Here is a 12,392-nt window from a genome sequence, read left to right as displayed (position 1 = left end):
TATAAAATGTAATTATAGTAAAACTTGAGTAGGGAGGGTAATATAGTTTCATATTGTGTATATGAATGTAAAAATTAAATTAGGCACACAATAGTGATATAAAAATTTGAAAAGATAAATTAGTAGGCATATTTATAAAGAATAACTAAACCTTTTTGATTGGGATTTTACACAAATAGGCAAAAACACAAATGTATGAACATATGTACCTCAGTCTCTAAAGTGGCTAAACAACAGGTTAGGAATATAATTGATTTGGTATCAAACAAATGAAGACCAAGACAAAGTATATAAGTCCTCAACTTCGTGCAAAACTACTTTTGAAATCCTAGATACAATAAATAGATAAATTAGGTAATATAATAATTGATTCTTTTTCCTAATAAAGAGCCAATCATTATGTTAGTACCAAATAAGGTTAAAGATAAATTGGTAATACTAAAATATCATTTAGTAAGAAAAGGTATAATAGCGTCTGGACATAAAAGTTGTGATTTTTTTCCCCCAGAAAATAGTATTTGGAGTTAAGTTGAAAAATAGTATTTAAAATTTAAAATTATGTTTGGACATGTATTTCACTTGAAAAAAATATTGCAGCTTTGTATGGGGAAAAAATAACTGATTTTTGAAAAATCTCCAAAAACTTACAATTTTTAATGGACAAACACGTTTTTTGAAAAATAATTCCGAAAAATATTGGTTAAAAATATATGGACAAACGGGTACATAATCATTTAACCAGAGGCGAAACTATGTGTGGTCAAGGGTGGTGAAACTATGTGTGGTCAAGGGTGGTCAACTGAACATCCTTCGCTGAAAAATTATATTGTATATAAAGTAAAAATATTACTAGTTATTGATCAAAATATAAACTTTGAACACCCTAAATCAATGTAACATTTACATTCTTCATGCTTTAGTTTAATTCTCCTCTTTTTCTTAGCATGATTTTCAGTTTTTTATGATTTTTCAATGCAATGCTTTGTTTATTTATTAGATATAAGCCTCATTCAAAACGTTTTACCATTCATGTACAAAAACAAAAAATATTACTACTATATAATAATCATGCCGTTTAGTCTCTCCTATTCTCCTGAATAATACCAAGATAATTTAATCATATTTATATCTTATATAATTACTTGTAACGCATTACTCTCATCATCAATAGCATTTTTTTCCCCATCTTCTTTATCTTCTTTGAAAAGACTTTTCAAATCTTGAATATAATTGCAAAACTGTTGTTTTCATATCGGATAAAGCATAACTTTCCAACAAAAATGGAACTTTTCCTCAGAAGTTTGAGTTCTTGTTGAGAACGACCGAGCATTATATATCTTTTTTTTTTTTTAATTTCTCACTCGGTGTTCGGTACCTGCATTGGAACCCGACTATATTCGGATTCACGCCAAGTAGGGTTCCATTATTAGATATAATTGTCGCACTTCAATGATTCTATAACAAGACTTGGTTGGATATTGCCGAAAGAGATTTTAAAAGCTTGACTTAATTCTGACGATTGACAAGGTAACTTTAATCTCTCAGTGTTTCATGTACTTCTTTCACTTCGTTGTCTTACTATCTTGTTGTTATTAGTGTTTGTTAATTACTACTGCTTTCTTTTCATCTTTTTTCTTGAGCCGAGGATTAATTACTAAAACCATTGCCTTAAGCCTCCCAAAATTAATTAAGAGGCCCCAAAAAAATTATTAGGAGCTATATTATGCATAACATATACATGAATTTATTTTATATAATGATTATTAATAAGAGATTAAATTTTAAGAATTTTTTATTCTGTTGAGGTTATATAGATAGAGTTAGCAAATAAAATAAATTTTGTCCCTTAGTAGTTAGCATATTTATCTTTCTCTTCAATTTTAATTTTCTCTCCCCTAAGTTCATTCAATAAAATGCTTCGGGGAGTTGAAAATCAGCATAGATCCGGAGATTTTCGAATAGGGCAACCTTTCCCATATTTTTGACTATTTTATTTTCTGACTTGTAACTCACTGTCTCTGACTTAACTACTTTATTTAGTCATATTTTGGTTGATTCATAGATCAGAAAGCAAATTCTTTTGTGTCTCATTATTATATGAATTTTATGAAATAAATTTAAGAGGCCTTTTAATATAGCTTGGCTTTAGGCCACTATATCCGTTGAGCTCCGGTCTATCGGAAACAACCTTTTTACTTTCTAAGTAGAGGTAGGTCTGCATACACACTACCCTTCCCAGACCGTACTCTATTTGGGAGATTATACTGGGTTTTTTGTTGTTGTTGTTGTTGTTGTCGTCGTCATCGTCGTTGTTGTTTTAGTGTTTCATGTACAAAGTTATTCTATTCTTGGGCCTTGTTATCTTTTTATGATTTTCGAGATAACTTTAAACATGAAATGGCAGAAGGCCTTGTTATCTTTTTATGATTTTCGAGATAACTTTAAACATGAAATGGCAGAAAAATAGTGAGGATATATTATAGCAATGGGAATTAAGTTAGCTAGCATATGGCTTTGACATTTAATTAGACCATTCGAACTATTTGAGTTTTTCCAGTTTATTCACCCGTTTTTTCTACTCTTCGTGACAAAATTAAAATATATTCATATTATGAGTTAGATTGTTCATCATTATTCCTTTAACGTTTATTTTACCACTCAAGAAATTCTTTTAAGGATTTTTATGTGAATTTTTAAAATTCATTAATATGAAATAAACGCACAACACAAAAGGCAGAACACTTTTTATAGGATGAAAAATCACCCATGAGTTACAAACGTTAATTAGTCTAATAGTATTAATTAGTTACATGCATAAGTGTGAATGGACATCCATCCACCAATGCAATTTATAACATTTACCTAATAATTAGGTAAAAGAGCCATGATTATTATATTTACCTATTAAGGGTAGATAAATTAACATAGTGAGATATCACTTGGTCAAAAATAGTATAACCATTTGTGTGTTGAAAGCCGTCAATTTTATATGATTGATTGACCCATAATTAATACTTGTTTAACCTAATATTATATAAGGATTATAGTTCCTAATTATTTTGACATCATCTTTTTTGCCTCTTCTTACATAAGGACAAAATAAAATCCAATTAGCATACTATAAATACCCTTTGTAGTATCATTCTTTAAGCTAACTAAACCTCTTAATACTTTTATACGGAGGCGGACCCATGATTTGAAGGTCTCGGGTGCATTTTTGGATTCAACCAAACTTTGCTTTGTATATAGAGTGTTCACAACTAATATATCACTATTTCCGAAAGACATATATACATGTATACATAGAATTTTTGCTGAACTTTACGGGTGCTGATGACCACTTTTTATATAGCATAGGTTCGCCTATGCAGTTTTATCATCTCTTCTGACTCTGAACATCAAATTAAGCCATTTTGTGTTTTGTGAGACAAAGTTAATAGGCAAAATGGATATTGATGAAAGGAAACAAGATCTTTAGCTATGCGATAGTCGTCTTGATTCTATTTTGCTTTTATTTTGCTTGATCAGTTGGGAATGGGAAGTGCACTGGAGACACTTTGTGGTCAATCATATGGTGCTTTGCACCATCACATGCTTCGCATTCATATGCAAAGGGCAATGTTTGTTAGTCTTTTAGTCAGCATACCTATTGTTTGTATTTGGGCTAATGCAGGACATATTCTTGTAATCTTGAAACAAGATCCTGAGATAGCAGCCGAAGCAGGAATTTATACACGCTTCATGATACCGAGCATCTTTGCCTATGGACTATTAGAATGCCAGATTAGGTTTCTACAAGCTCAAAACAATGTCCGGCCCAAGATGTTAAGCACAGGAGTCACTCTGTTGTTGCATGTTTTCAGTTGTTGGATTCTCGTGCTCAAAATCGGCCTTGGTAGTAAAGGTGCTGCTCTGGCTAATGCTACATCTTACTGGATTAATGTGTTCTTGCTAGCTGCTTATGTTAGGATATCTCCTTCGTGCAAAAGTACTTGGACCGGATTCTCAACTGAACCATTTACTGATATCCCAAGATATCTTAGACTAGCCATTCCTTCAGCTCTTATGATTTGGTAATTCTCAGTTGCTTTCAATAAATAAGTAATGAATATATTCATAATTCGTGGTGCTTTATTACTACATGTTGTGTTTGTTGTTGTTATTGTTGTTGTTATGTCATTCACGCCCGTCACCATCAGGGGCGAAGCCACATGTCCGAAAGGGTGGTCAACCGGCCACCCTTCGTCAGAAAATTACACTGGGTATATAGGTAAAACATTAGATTTTATAGGTATATAACATATATTGAACACTCTTTGTCAGGGAATTTTTTCACTTCTTTCAAATTTGAACACCCTTGAGAAAATTCCTGGCTTCGCCATTGGTCACCATAATGCATTGTTGTCACCTTTGTTCACTACTTGGCTGCTTTATATATCTTATCTCTACTGTTCCTTGAGCCGAGGATCTATCGGAAACAACCTCTCTATCTTTATAAGGTAGGGGTAAGGTCTGCGTACACACTACCCTCCCCAGACCCCATTTATGGGATTAAACTGGGTTTGTTGTTGTTGTTGTTGAACATATTCATAATTCCAATTTATGAAATATAAATCTGACTATTTCCATCTTTTGAAACTCAGCTTGGAGATATGGTCATTTGAACTGATGGTGATTTTGTCCGGTCTTCTTCCTAATCCAAAACTAGAAACTTCAGTTCTTTCAATCAGGTTAGTTTTATCACAAATTACCATCACATGCAACATCATGTTTTATCATATTTCGACAGGCCTAACGTTACTATTGTACTTGATAATTCCAGCCTTAATACATCTGCAATGTTACATATGTTGGCTGAAGGACTAGGTGGGGCTACAAGCGTAAGAGTTTCTAATGAAGTGGGAGCTGAACAACCAAAAGCAGCTCGTCTTGCAGCACGTACTGCAACGATCTTAGCTACCATAGAAGGGATTCTACTAGCTATAATCATGGTTTCGATACGTAAAGTCTGGGGCCATTGCTACAGCAATGAAGAAGATGTGGTGATATATGTAGGGAAAATGTTATTCTTCATAGCTGGGTCCCACTTCCTCGATGCACATAAATCCGTATTTTCAGGTTTGTCCAAAATGCTTCCAAGGCTCCAGTAATGCAACTCTTATATCCTAATTTCTTTAACTATGAAACAAGGCAGAGCGATAGCCAGCGAAGGGTGGTTAGTTGAACACCTGTCACCGGAAAATTATAGCATATAGGTCAAATAAATACTTTATTCATATATTACTAAATCTTGAGCACTCTTGGCGTCGCCACTACATTAAAAGGCAGCCTACTAACTCCCGGACCTTGTTCAGGTATTGCTAGAGGGTGCGGGTGGCAAAAGAAAGGCGCATTTGTCAATTTGGGAGCTCATAATCTGTGGGGAATACCTGCTGGTATTGTGTTAGCTTTTGTCTACCATCTTGGAGGAAAGGTATTATTCTATCGCGCATTTTATTTTCATTGCATTTTACTCGTTGTTACTTAAAATTATGGCGAAACTGATAATACTCATGCTTTTTCAATTGTATTAAAGGGACTTTGGTTGGGAATCATTCTGGCCCATTCTGCACAAGCACTAATTTATTTAGTTGTTATTCTGCTAACAGATTGGGACAAACAGGTAAAGCTTGGTTTTTGCTCATTCTGAGGCTTGTTTCAATTTCAATCACCAATTTATGCAGCTACTTTCATTGAGTTTTTTTATTTGGTTTCCCACCCGGTATCCGGTACTCACATTGGAACCCGACTAGATCCAAGTTCGCGCCGTGAAGTCCCACATTGGGGGGTAAAGCACCTCCTAACAAAGCCGACTCCATACCCCAGGGACTCGAACCCGAGACATCTGGTTATAAAAGAGTACTTAACACTCCAGCACAACCCTTGTTAATAATGCATGTCTCCTGTGTTTTGTAGGCAATGAAAGCAGCAGAAAGGGTGACTCAAGAATCAACATAAAATCTCATTTATCATTGTTTAGAATAGTTGGATGTGATGTATTAGATTTAGTTCAATGGGCTTTGTGTTTGTTTAGGAAGGACTGGTTTTGTGTTTGTTCTTTGCCAAAACAAAATTCCTTCCATTTCTTGTGTTCCTAATATTAATATGAGTTTGTGCAAAGCTTATATGAACACAAATTGAGTTGCTCTAAAAACTTCTCAGACAGTAAGTTGTCTCGGGCTCAGACATCCACTATACGCGAGTTTGATCTTTAGTTTAGGCGATTGAGAGGGCGCCAATTGTTAACTATTAAGTGGACGCATTACAAGGGCGTCGCCAAGTCAGATTTTTGCACGAGGCAGACTTTCGAGAGGTGTTTATATGGTCACTGGTCTATAGATGTGCATTGATCAAGATTTGAACATTACGGATTTGAGTTCAGAATTCTACTACAACTCATTTGAGTTTATAGGATTCACAATCTATTATACAAATCCGAGCTAAAGCCTATGAGTTTGGATAAGCTTGTAACTAAAACACTACCCTGCCTCTGGTGGGATAGTTAAAATATCTACTTGATAATTGGTAAGTTTGAATGTCTATCCATGTATTTCTCCAAACTTCTGAGGTGAACATTGATGTTATTGAGCGAAACCGACATTCACTACAATAACAACACTTGCTACGCCTCAATCCCAAACAAGTTGAGGTCGGCATCACTCTCGGGGCAAAATACATTTCAACCCCTGCTTATTTTTCTTCCACTGGCATGTTTTTCTATAGTTTTCATGTTTCTTCAGAAATATGCATAGTAGCAACAATAATATTTACTCACTTCTTAGTCTATCATTTTCCTTGAGCCGAGGGTCTATCGGAAACACCCTTTCTACCTTCACAAGATAGGGTTAAGGTCTGCCTATACATTACTCTCCCCAGACTCCACTTGTGAGATTACACTGGGTTTTTTGTCGTTGTTGTTTTTTAGTTTATCACTTCCACTGTATGGAAATCAAAGAAAATAATGCTACAGGGCTTTAGTAAATCTTTTTTTTTTCTTCTAGAAACTAAACGCGAAACTAGTTCAAAAACAAATGCAAATCAATATTCACATTATTTGCTTACTTATATTTGTCATCATAATTTGCTAACCCTGAACTTGTGAGCTTCTTGCCTTATGTCATTCTTCTTTTACCATTTTCTTCTATGCTAGCTCTGGAGTCACTCTATCAGCTGCTTTCTTTGCCTACAAAAGGACAGAGGGAAGTTGCAATATCTAAAATGAGTTCAAGTTTGGTGAAGTAAAGAATATTTTCACAATCATATTATTTTTAAGCTTATTCAAGTAAATCATAAACCTATTAAATTATATTAGTAGTATAGAAAATGTCTACATTGTTGGTCTATGTTGCGCAAACTCTCCAAAACAGCTGCCGCACTCCTGTCGGATCCTCCAAAAATACACTATTTTTGGAGGATCCGACATGCACTCATCGATATATTTTCGGAAAGTCCGAGCAATGTAGGTGTTGGTGGATATAACTCAAGTTCTATCCATAAACATTCTATATGGTGAAGCTTTAGAAGTAGGAGAAAAATAGATTTACCTCTTTGTCCCAATTTGTTCTCAGAGTAACTACTAAATAAATCAGGGCTTGAGCCAAAAGGGATAGAGTAAGTCCCAACCAAAGTCCCTTTAAACACCATTAGAAAAATATGAATATCATCAGTTTTGTTTAAAAAGATAAATAAAAAAAAATTCAAATAAAATCAAATGCATAAATGAGTACCTTTCCTCCAACATGGTATACAAAAGCTAATAAAATACCAGCAGGAATTCCCCACAAATAATAAGCTCCCAAATTGACAATTGCACCTATTTTTTGCCAACCACATCCTCTAGCAATACCTGAAGTGAGAGTTTAGCATATAAAACTTGCATTATTAGAAATATAAGAGTAGCCCGGTGCACTAAGCTCTCGCTATGCGCGGGGTCTGGGGAAAGGCCGGACCACAAGGGTCTATCGTACGCAGCCTTGCCCTGCATTTCTGCAAGAGGCTGTTTCCACGGCTCGAACTCGTGACCTCCTGGTCACATGGCAGCAAATATTATTAGAAATATAAGATTGTTGGAATATTTCTAAAAGAAGATTTGAACAAACCTGAAAGTACAGATTGATTTGCATCTATGAAGTGTGATCCTGCTATAAACATTAACATTTCCGCTACATACGTTACTACTTCTTCTTCATTGCTATAACAACGGCCCCATGATTTACGAACCGAAATGATGAATATTGCTAATAAAATTCCTTCTGTACTAGCTAAAAATAGTGCAGTATACGCTGCTACACGAGCTGCTTTTGGTCGTCCACCGCCTAATTCATTGGAAACTCTTATGCTGAGGAAGAAAACCAAAGTGTAAGAAATAGTGAGGTAGTGTCAACTGTGAAAGATGATTGAGAAGGAAAATGTGTAAGTAGGAAATTTACCTTGTGGCACCACTTAGTCCAAAAGGCAACATATATATCATACTAGATGTATTAAGGCTGAAAATTGCAAACAACAGTAACATTAGGCCGGGCGAAATATCACAGGAACATGATGTTGCATCTGATAGTAATGTGTTAAAGAACTAACCTGATGGAAAGAACCGACGTTTCTAGTTTTGGATTAGGAAGAAGACCAGATAACAGAACCATCATTTCAAATGACCAACTCTCTAAGCTGAATCCATTAAAAAAGAATCTAATTCATTCATTCAATGGAATTATATGTCTATGCATTCATTAGTAGAAGTGACTAAGGATTACCAAAGCATAATGGCTGAAGGAATTGCAAGTCTAAGATATCTCGGGATATCAGAAAATGCTTTGGTTGAAAATCCCGTCCAAGTACTTTTGCAAGAAGGCGATATCATAATATATGCAGCTAGCAAGAACACGTTAATCCAGTACGATGCAGCATTAGCCAGAGCAGCGCCTTTATTGCCAAGGCCGGTTTTGAGGACGAGAATCCAACAACTGAATAAATGCAGCAAAGTAGTGACTCCTGCAGTTAACATCATTGGGAGGACATTGTTTTGTGCTTGTAGAAACCTAATCTGACATTGTAGTAGTCCATAGGCAAAGAGGCTCGGTATCATGAAACGTGCATAATTTCCTGCTTCGGCTGCTATTTCCGGAGTTTGTCCCAAGATTACAAGAATATGTCTTGCATTTGCCCAAATATAGGCTAGAGGAATACTAACTAAAAGAAGAACAATCATTGCCCTTTGCATATAAATACCAAGCATATGATATTGCTTTGCACCATATGCTTGCCCGCAGATTGTGTCCAATGCACTTCCCATTCCCATCTGATCAAGCAAAATAGAATCCAAAATGCAGATATCAAAAAGTAAATTCTTTTAAAACAATGACAAACATTTAAAGAAATAAACTTGTATAAACTTGAATAGATACACAACAAGTATATGTTAAATAGTTAAATACCACATAGGGGTAAGGTCTGTGTACACACTACCTCTATCGGAAACAGCCTCTCTATTCCTCCGGAGTAGGGGTAAGGTCTGCGTACACACTACCTCTATCGGAAACAGCCTCTCTATTCCTCCGGAGTAGGGGTAAGGTCTGCGTACACACTACCTCTATCGGAAACAGCCTCTCTATTCCTCCGGAGTAGGGGTAAGGTCTGCGTACACACTACCCTCCCCAGACACCACTTGTGGGATTCCACTGGGTTGTTGTTGTTGTTGTAGTTAAATACCACATAGCATATAAACTTAAGTTTCATGCTTGTTACTTTCAATACAAATGTTTTTAGCTAATTTGGACTATAGAACAGTTCATTAACTCCCTTTGGGACATTTACATATCAAAGCAGCAATAAGAAAGGGCATCCCGGTGCACTAAGTTCCCGCTATGCGTGGGGTCGGGGAAGGTCGGACCACAAGGGTCTATTGTACGCAGCCTTACCCTACATTTCTGCGAGGCTGTTTTCACGGCTCGAACCCGTGACCTCCTGATCACATGGAAGCAACAATCTGAACTGAAAAAAGGACTTACCAACAAGCTGAAACCAGTGACAGTGGCAAAAGAAGTAGCCATAGAAGCACCAGAAAGAGCTAATTCTCCAAGATGACCAACAAACATTACAGAAATAACCTGTAAACAATATAGCAGAAGATTTACTGACATTAAAGGCCCTGCTAATCCCAACAACTTCTTCACTTCTTCTAAAAACTCATCACATTTTCTCTTGTTCTTAGATTCCTCATTTCTTGACTTTGATATTAGTGGACACTCAATATCTATTTCCCTTTCTTGAATATCCATTTTCCCTCCTCAACTTTGCCTTCACAAAGCAAAAATGGCTAAAACTGAAAGGTTGAAAAATCAAACATTTTCAAGATTGATTCCTTTTGGCAGAATGTTGGCATTTTTAGTTTAATAATTTTGCAACTAGTAAAAAAGAAAAGAAAAGAAATGAAACAGGATATATTTAAGTAAAGATCTTTTTCCACTTTTTGTCATCTCTATGCTAAAACTTTTGGAATCATAAGTAAAGACAAATTTATAAAAAAATCTTTCTTGTGTAGGGGCAGACATAAGATAGAAATAGAATTCTTTGTAACAAAGCCCAACCAAAGCTGATAGTGATATCCCAATGGATAAAATATAGATGATATTTGGCAAATGGCTTCTACATTGGAGAAAGTAAAAGGGCGGTCCGGTGCACTTTCCGCTATGCACGGGATCCGGGGAAGGGTCGGACACAAGGGTCTATTGTAAATTGTGAATATATTCATATATATATATAGATGATATTTGGCAAATGGCAACACGTGAAGAAATGCTAGAAGGTACAAATGCTTGCCATTCAAAACGAGAATCTTGACTGAAGGCAAAATTGGCCAAGCCATCTGCTGCCGAATTAGCCTCCTTGTAGATATGAACAATAGATACCACCTAGTTGACATTTGACTTATTTTAGTAATGTATAAACTATTTTTGGTGGAAAAGAAAAATGATTGTTTTGACAATTTTTGTAGCTTGAGGCGGAGGGATTTATAGGCAAATACATGGGTCACGTGAACCCATGGTCATTCCGTCAAACTAGGTATTTTATGTACATATTTTTTTTAGAAATAGTCTAGTATTATATGCTGGCACCTATGCTCTAACAGGCTAAATGATGCACTTGGTTGAATATTTAGTTATTTACCCGGAGGATAACGAGGCCAAGGGTAAAGATGAAGTAGAATTTAAAGTTATTAGTAAATTGTCACGACCCAAACTACCATGTCGTGATGGCACCTATCATGGTACTAGGCAAGCCGACTCTTTACCAAAAACAACCCGATATTTCAATTTTAAGATAACTTCAAGCTATTTAATAATAAAACTTCATAAAGAAAATCTGAATAACGAAAATGCAGAAAGAAAAGCCCGACATTGGGGTGTCACTGGTCATGAGCATCTACTAAAATCTATCCCAAACACTGAGACTAAAACAGTCTGGAAATGTGACTATAACAGCTATAGGAAGATAGGAGGGAGAAGAACAGGGTTGCGATCGCCAGCAGCTATCTTGCCAACTCCGAGAAGAATCTACAGCTGGGCTAGTCAACAGCCGCTACCGGGTTCTGATACACCTGGATCTGCACACAAGGTGCATGGAGTAACGTGAGTACGCCAACTCAGTAAGTAACCAAAGTAAATAAAGGCTGAGAAGCAGCGACGAGCAATAAAGCATATAAAGTTCATATCATGAATACAACAGGCTTTTAAAAGTAGACTTTGAATCAAATCATTTCGTTTAAACTAAGTTTCAGTAAAAATCATTTGAAGATATTTTTCAACGTTTCTCAAATAGAGGCTCAGTGCAACAGTGAGCAAAATGGTGAAAACATAAATAGCCCATCGGGCAAAACATCACTCATGAACAGCCCCTCGGGCAAACCTCGCAGTCACTCGTATATAGCCCCTCGGGCATACCTCACCATCACTCACACTCAGGGTACCCGCGCTCACTGGGGGTGTGCAGACTCCGAAGGGGCTCCTTCAGCCCAAGCGCTATAACAAGCCACCTCGTGGCATAAATCAATCAGGCCCTCGGCCTCACTCAATCATGAATCAGTAACAACATGATGCGGCGTGCATCCCGATCCCATAAATATCCTCACAAATCAGGCCCTCGGCCTCACTCAGTCATAAACCTCTCAAGTCACTCGGGCTCTCAGTAAAAACAGGGTACTTAGTCCAAAACAATATTTTATATGCATCAAAACAGAGTAATAAAGACTGAGTTATGAAATCAATAAGTATAACATGACTAAGTATAGATTTTTAGCCAAAAACAGTGAGAGAATAGTAAGAAAAGGCTCCTAACAATCCAAACAGCTCTGGCACAAG

General features: G+C 36.2%; 2 protein-coding genes across 3 annotated transcripts; one reads left to right on the top strand and one right to left on the bottom strand.

Annotated features, from left to right (window-relative positions):
- On the top strand, positions 1,169 to 6,137 carry LOC109234600 (protein DETOXIFICATION 16-like). 2 transcript variants are annotated; one of them, XM_019400651.1, is made up of 7 exons: positions 1,169 to 1,527; positions 3,674 to 4,073; positions 4,644 to 4,730; positions 4,823 to 5,118; positions 5,355 to 5,473; positions 5,576 to 5,662; positions 5,956 to 6,137. In XM_019400651.1, exons 2-7 carry the CDS (start codon positions 3,742 to 3,744, stop codon positions 5,995 to 5,997), a joined length of 963 nt encoding a protein of 320 aa, XP_019256196.1. In that variant the 5' UTR covers positions 1,169 to 1,527; positions 3,674 to 3,741; the 3' UTR covers positions 5,998 to 6,137. The 2 variants fall into 2 exon arrangements, with proteins under 2 accessions (XP_019256196.1, XP_019256195.1); XM_019400650.1 differs by lacking the exon at positions 1,169 to 1,527 and having other exon boundaries at positions 3,166 to 4,073.
- On the bottom strand, positions 6,069 to 10,607 carry LOC109234599 (protein DETOXIFICATION 16-like). The gene is made up of 8 exons (XM_019400649.1): positions 10,044 to 10,607; positions 8,790 to 9,334; positions 8,617 to 8,703; positions 8,469 to 8,525; positions 8,139 to 8,377; positions 7,767 to 7,885; positions 7,584 to 7,670; positions 6,069 to 7,222 (listed from the first exon to the last, which is right to left on the bottom strand). Exons 1-8 carry the CDS (start codon positions 10,311 to 10,313, stop codon positions 7,181 to 7,183), a joined length of 1,446 nt encoding a protein of 481 aa, XP_019256194.1. The 5' UTR covers positions 10,314 to 10,607; the 3' UTR covers positions 6,069 to 7,180.

This window comes from Nicotiana attenuata, chromosome 11 (genome assembly GCF_001879085.1).
Source record: "Nicotiana attenuata strain UT chromosome 11, NIATTr2, whole genome shotgun sequence".
NCBI classification, from domain to species: Eukaryota; Viridiplantae; Streptophyta; class Magnoliopsida; order Solanales; family Solanaceae; genus Nicotiana; species Nicotiana attenuata.
This window is presented reverse-complemented; position numbering and strand designations above follow the sequence as displayed.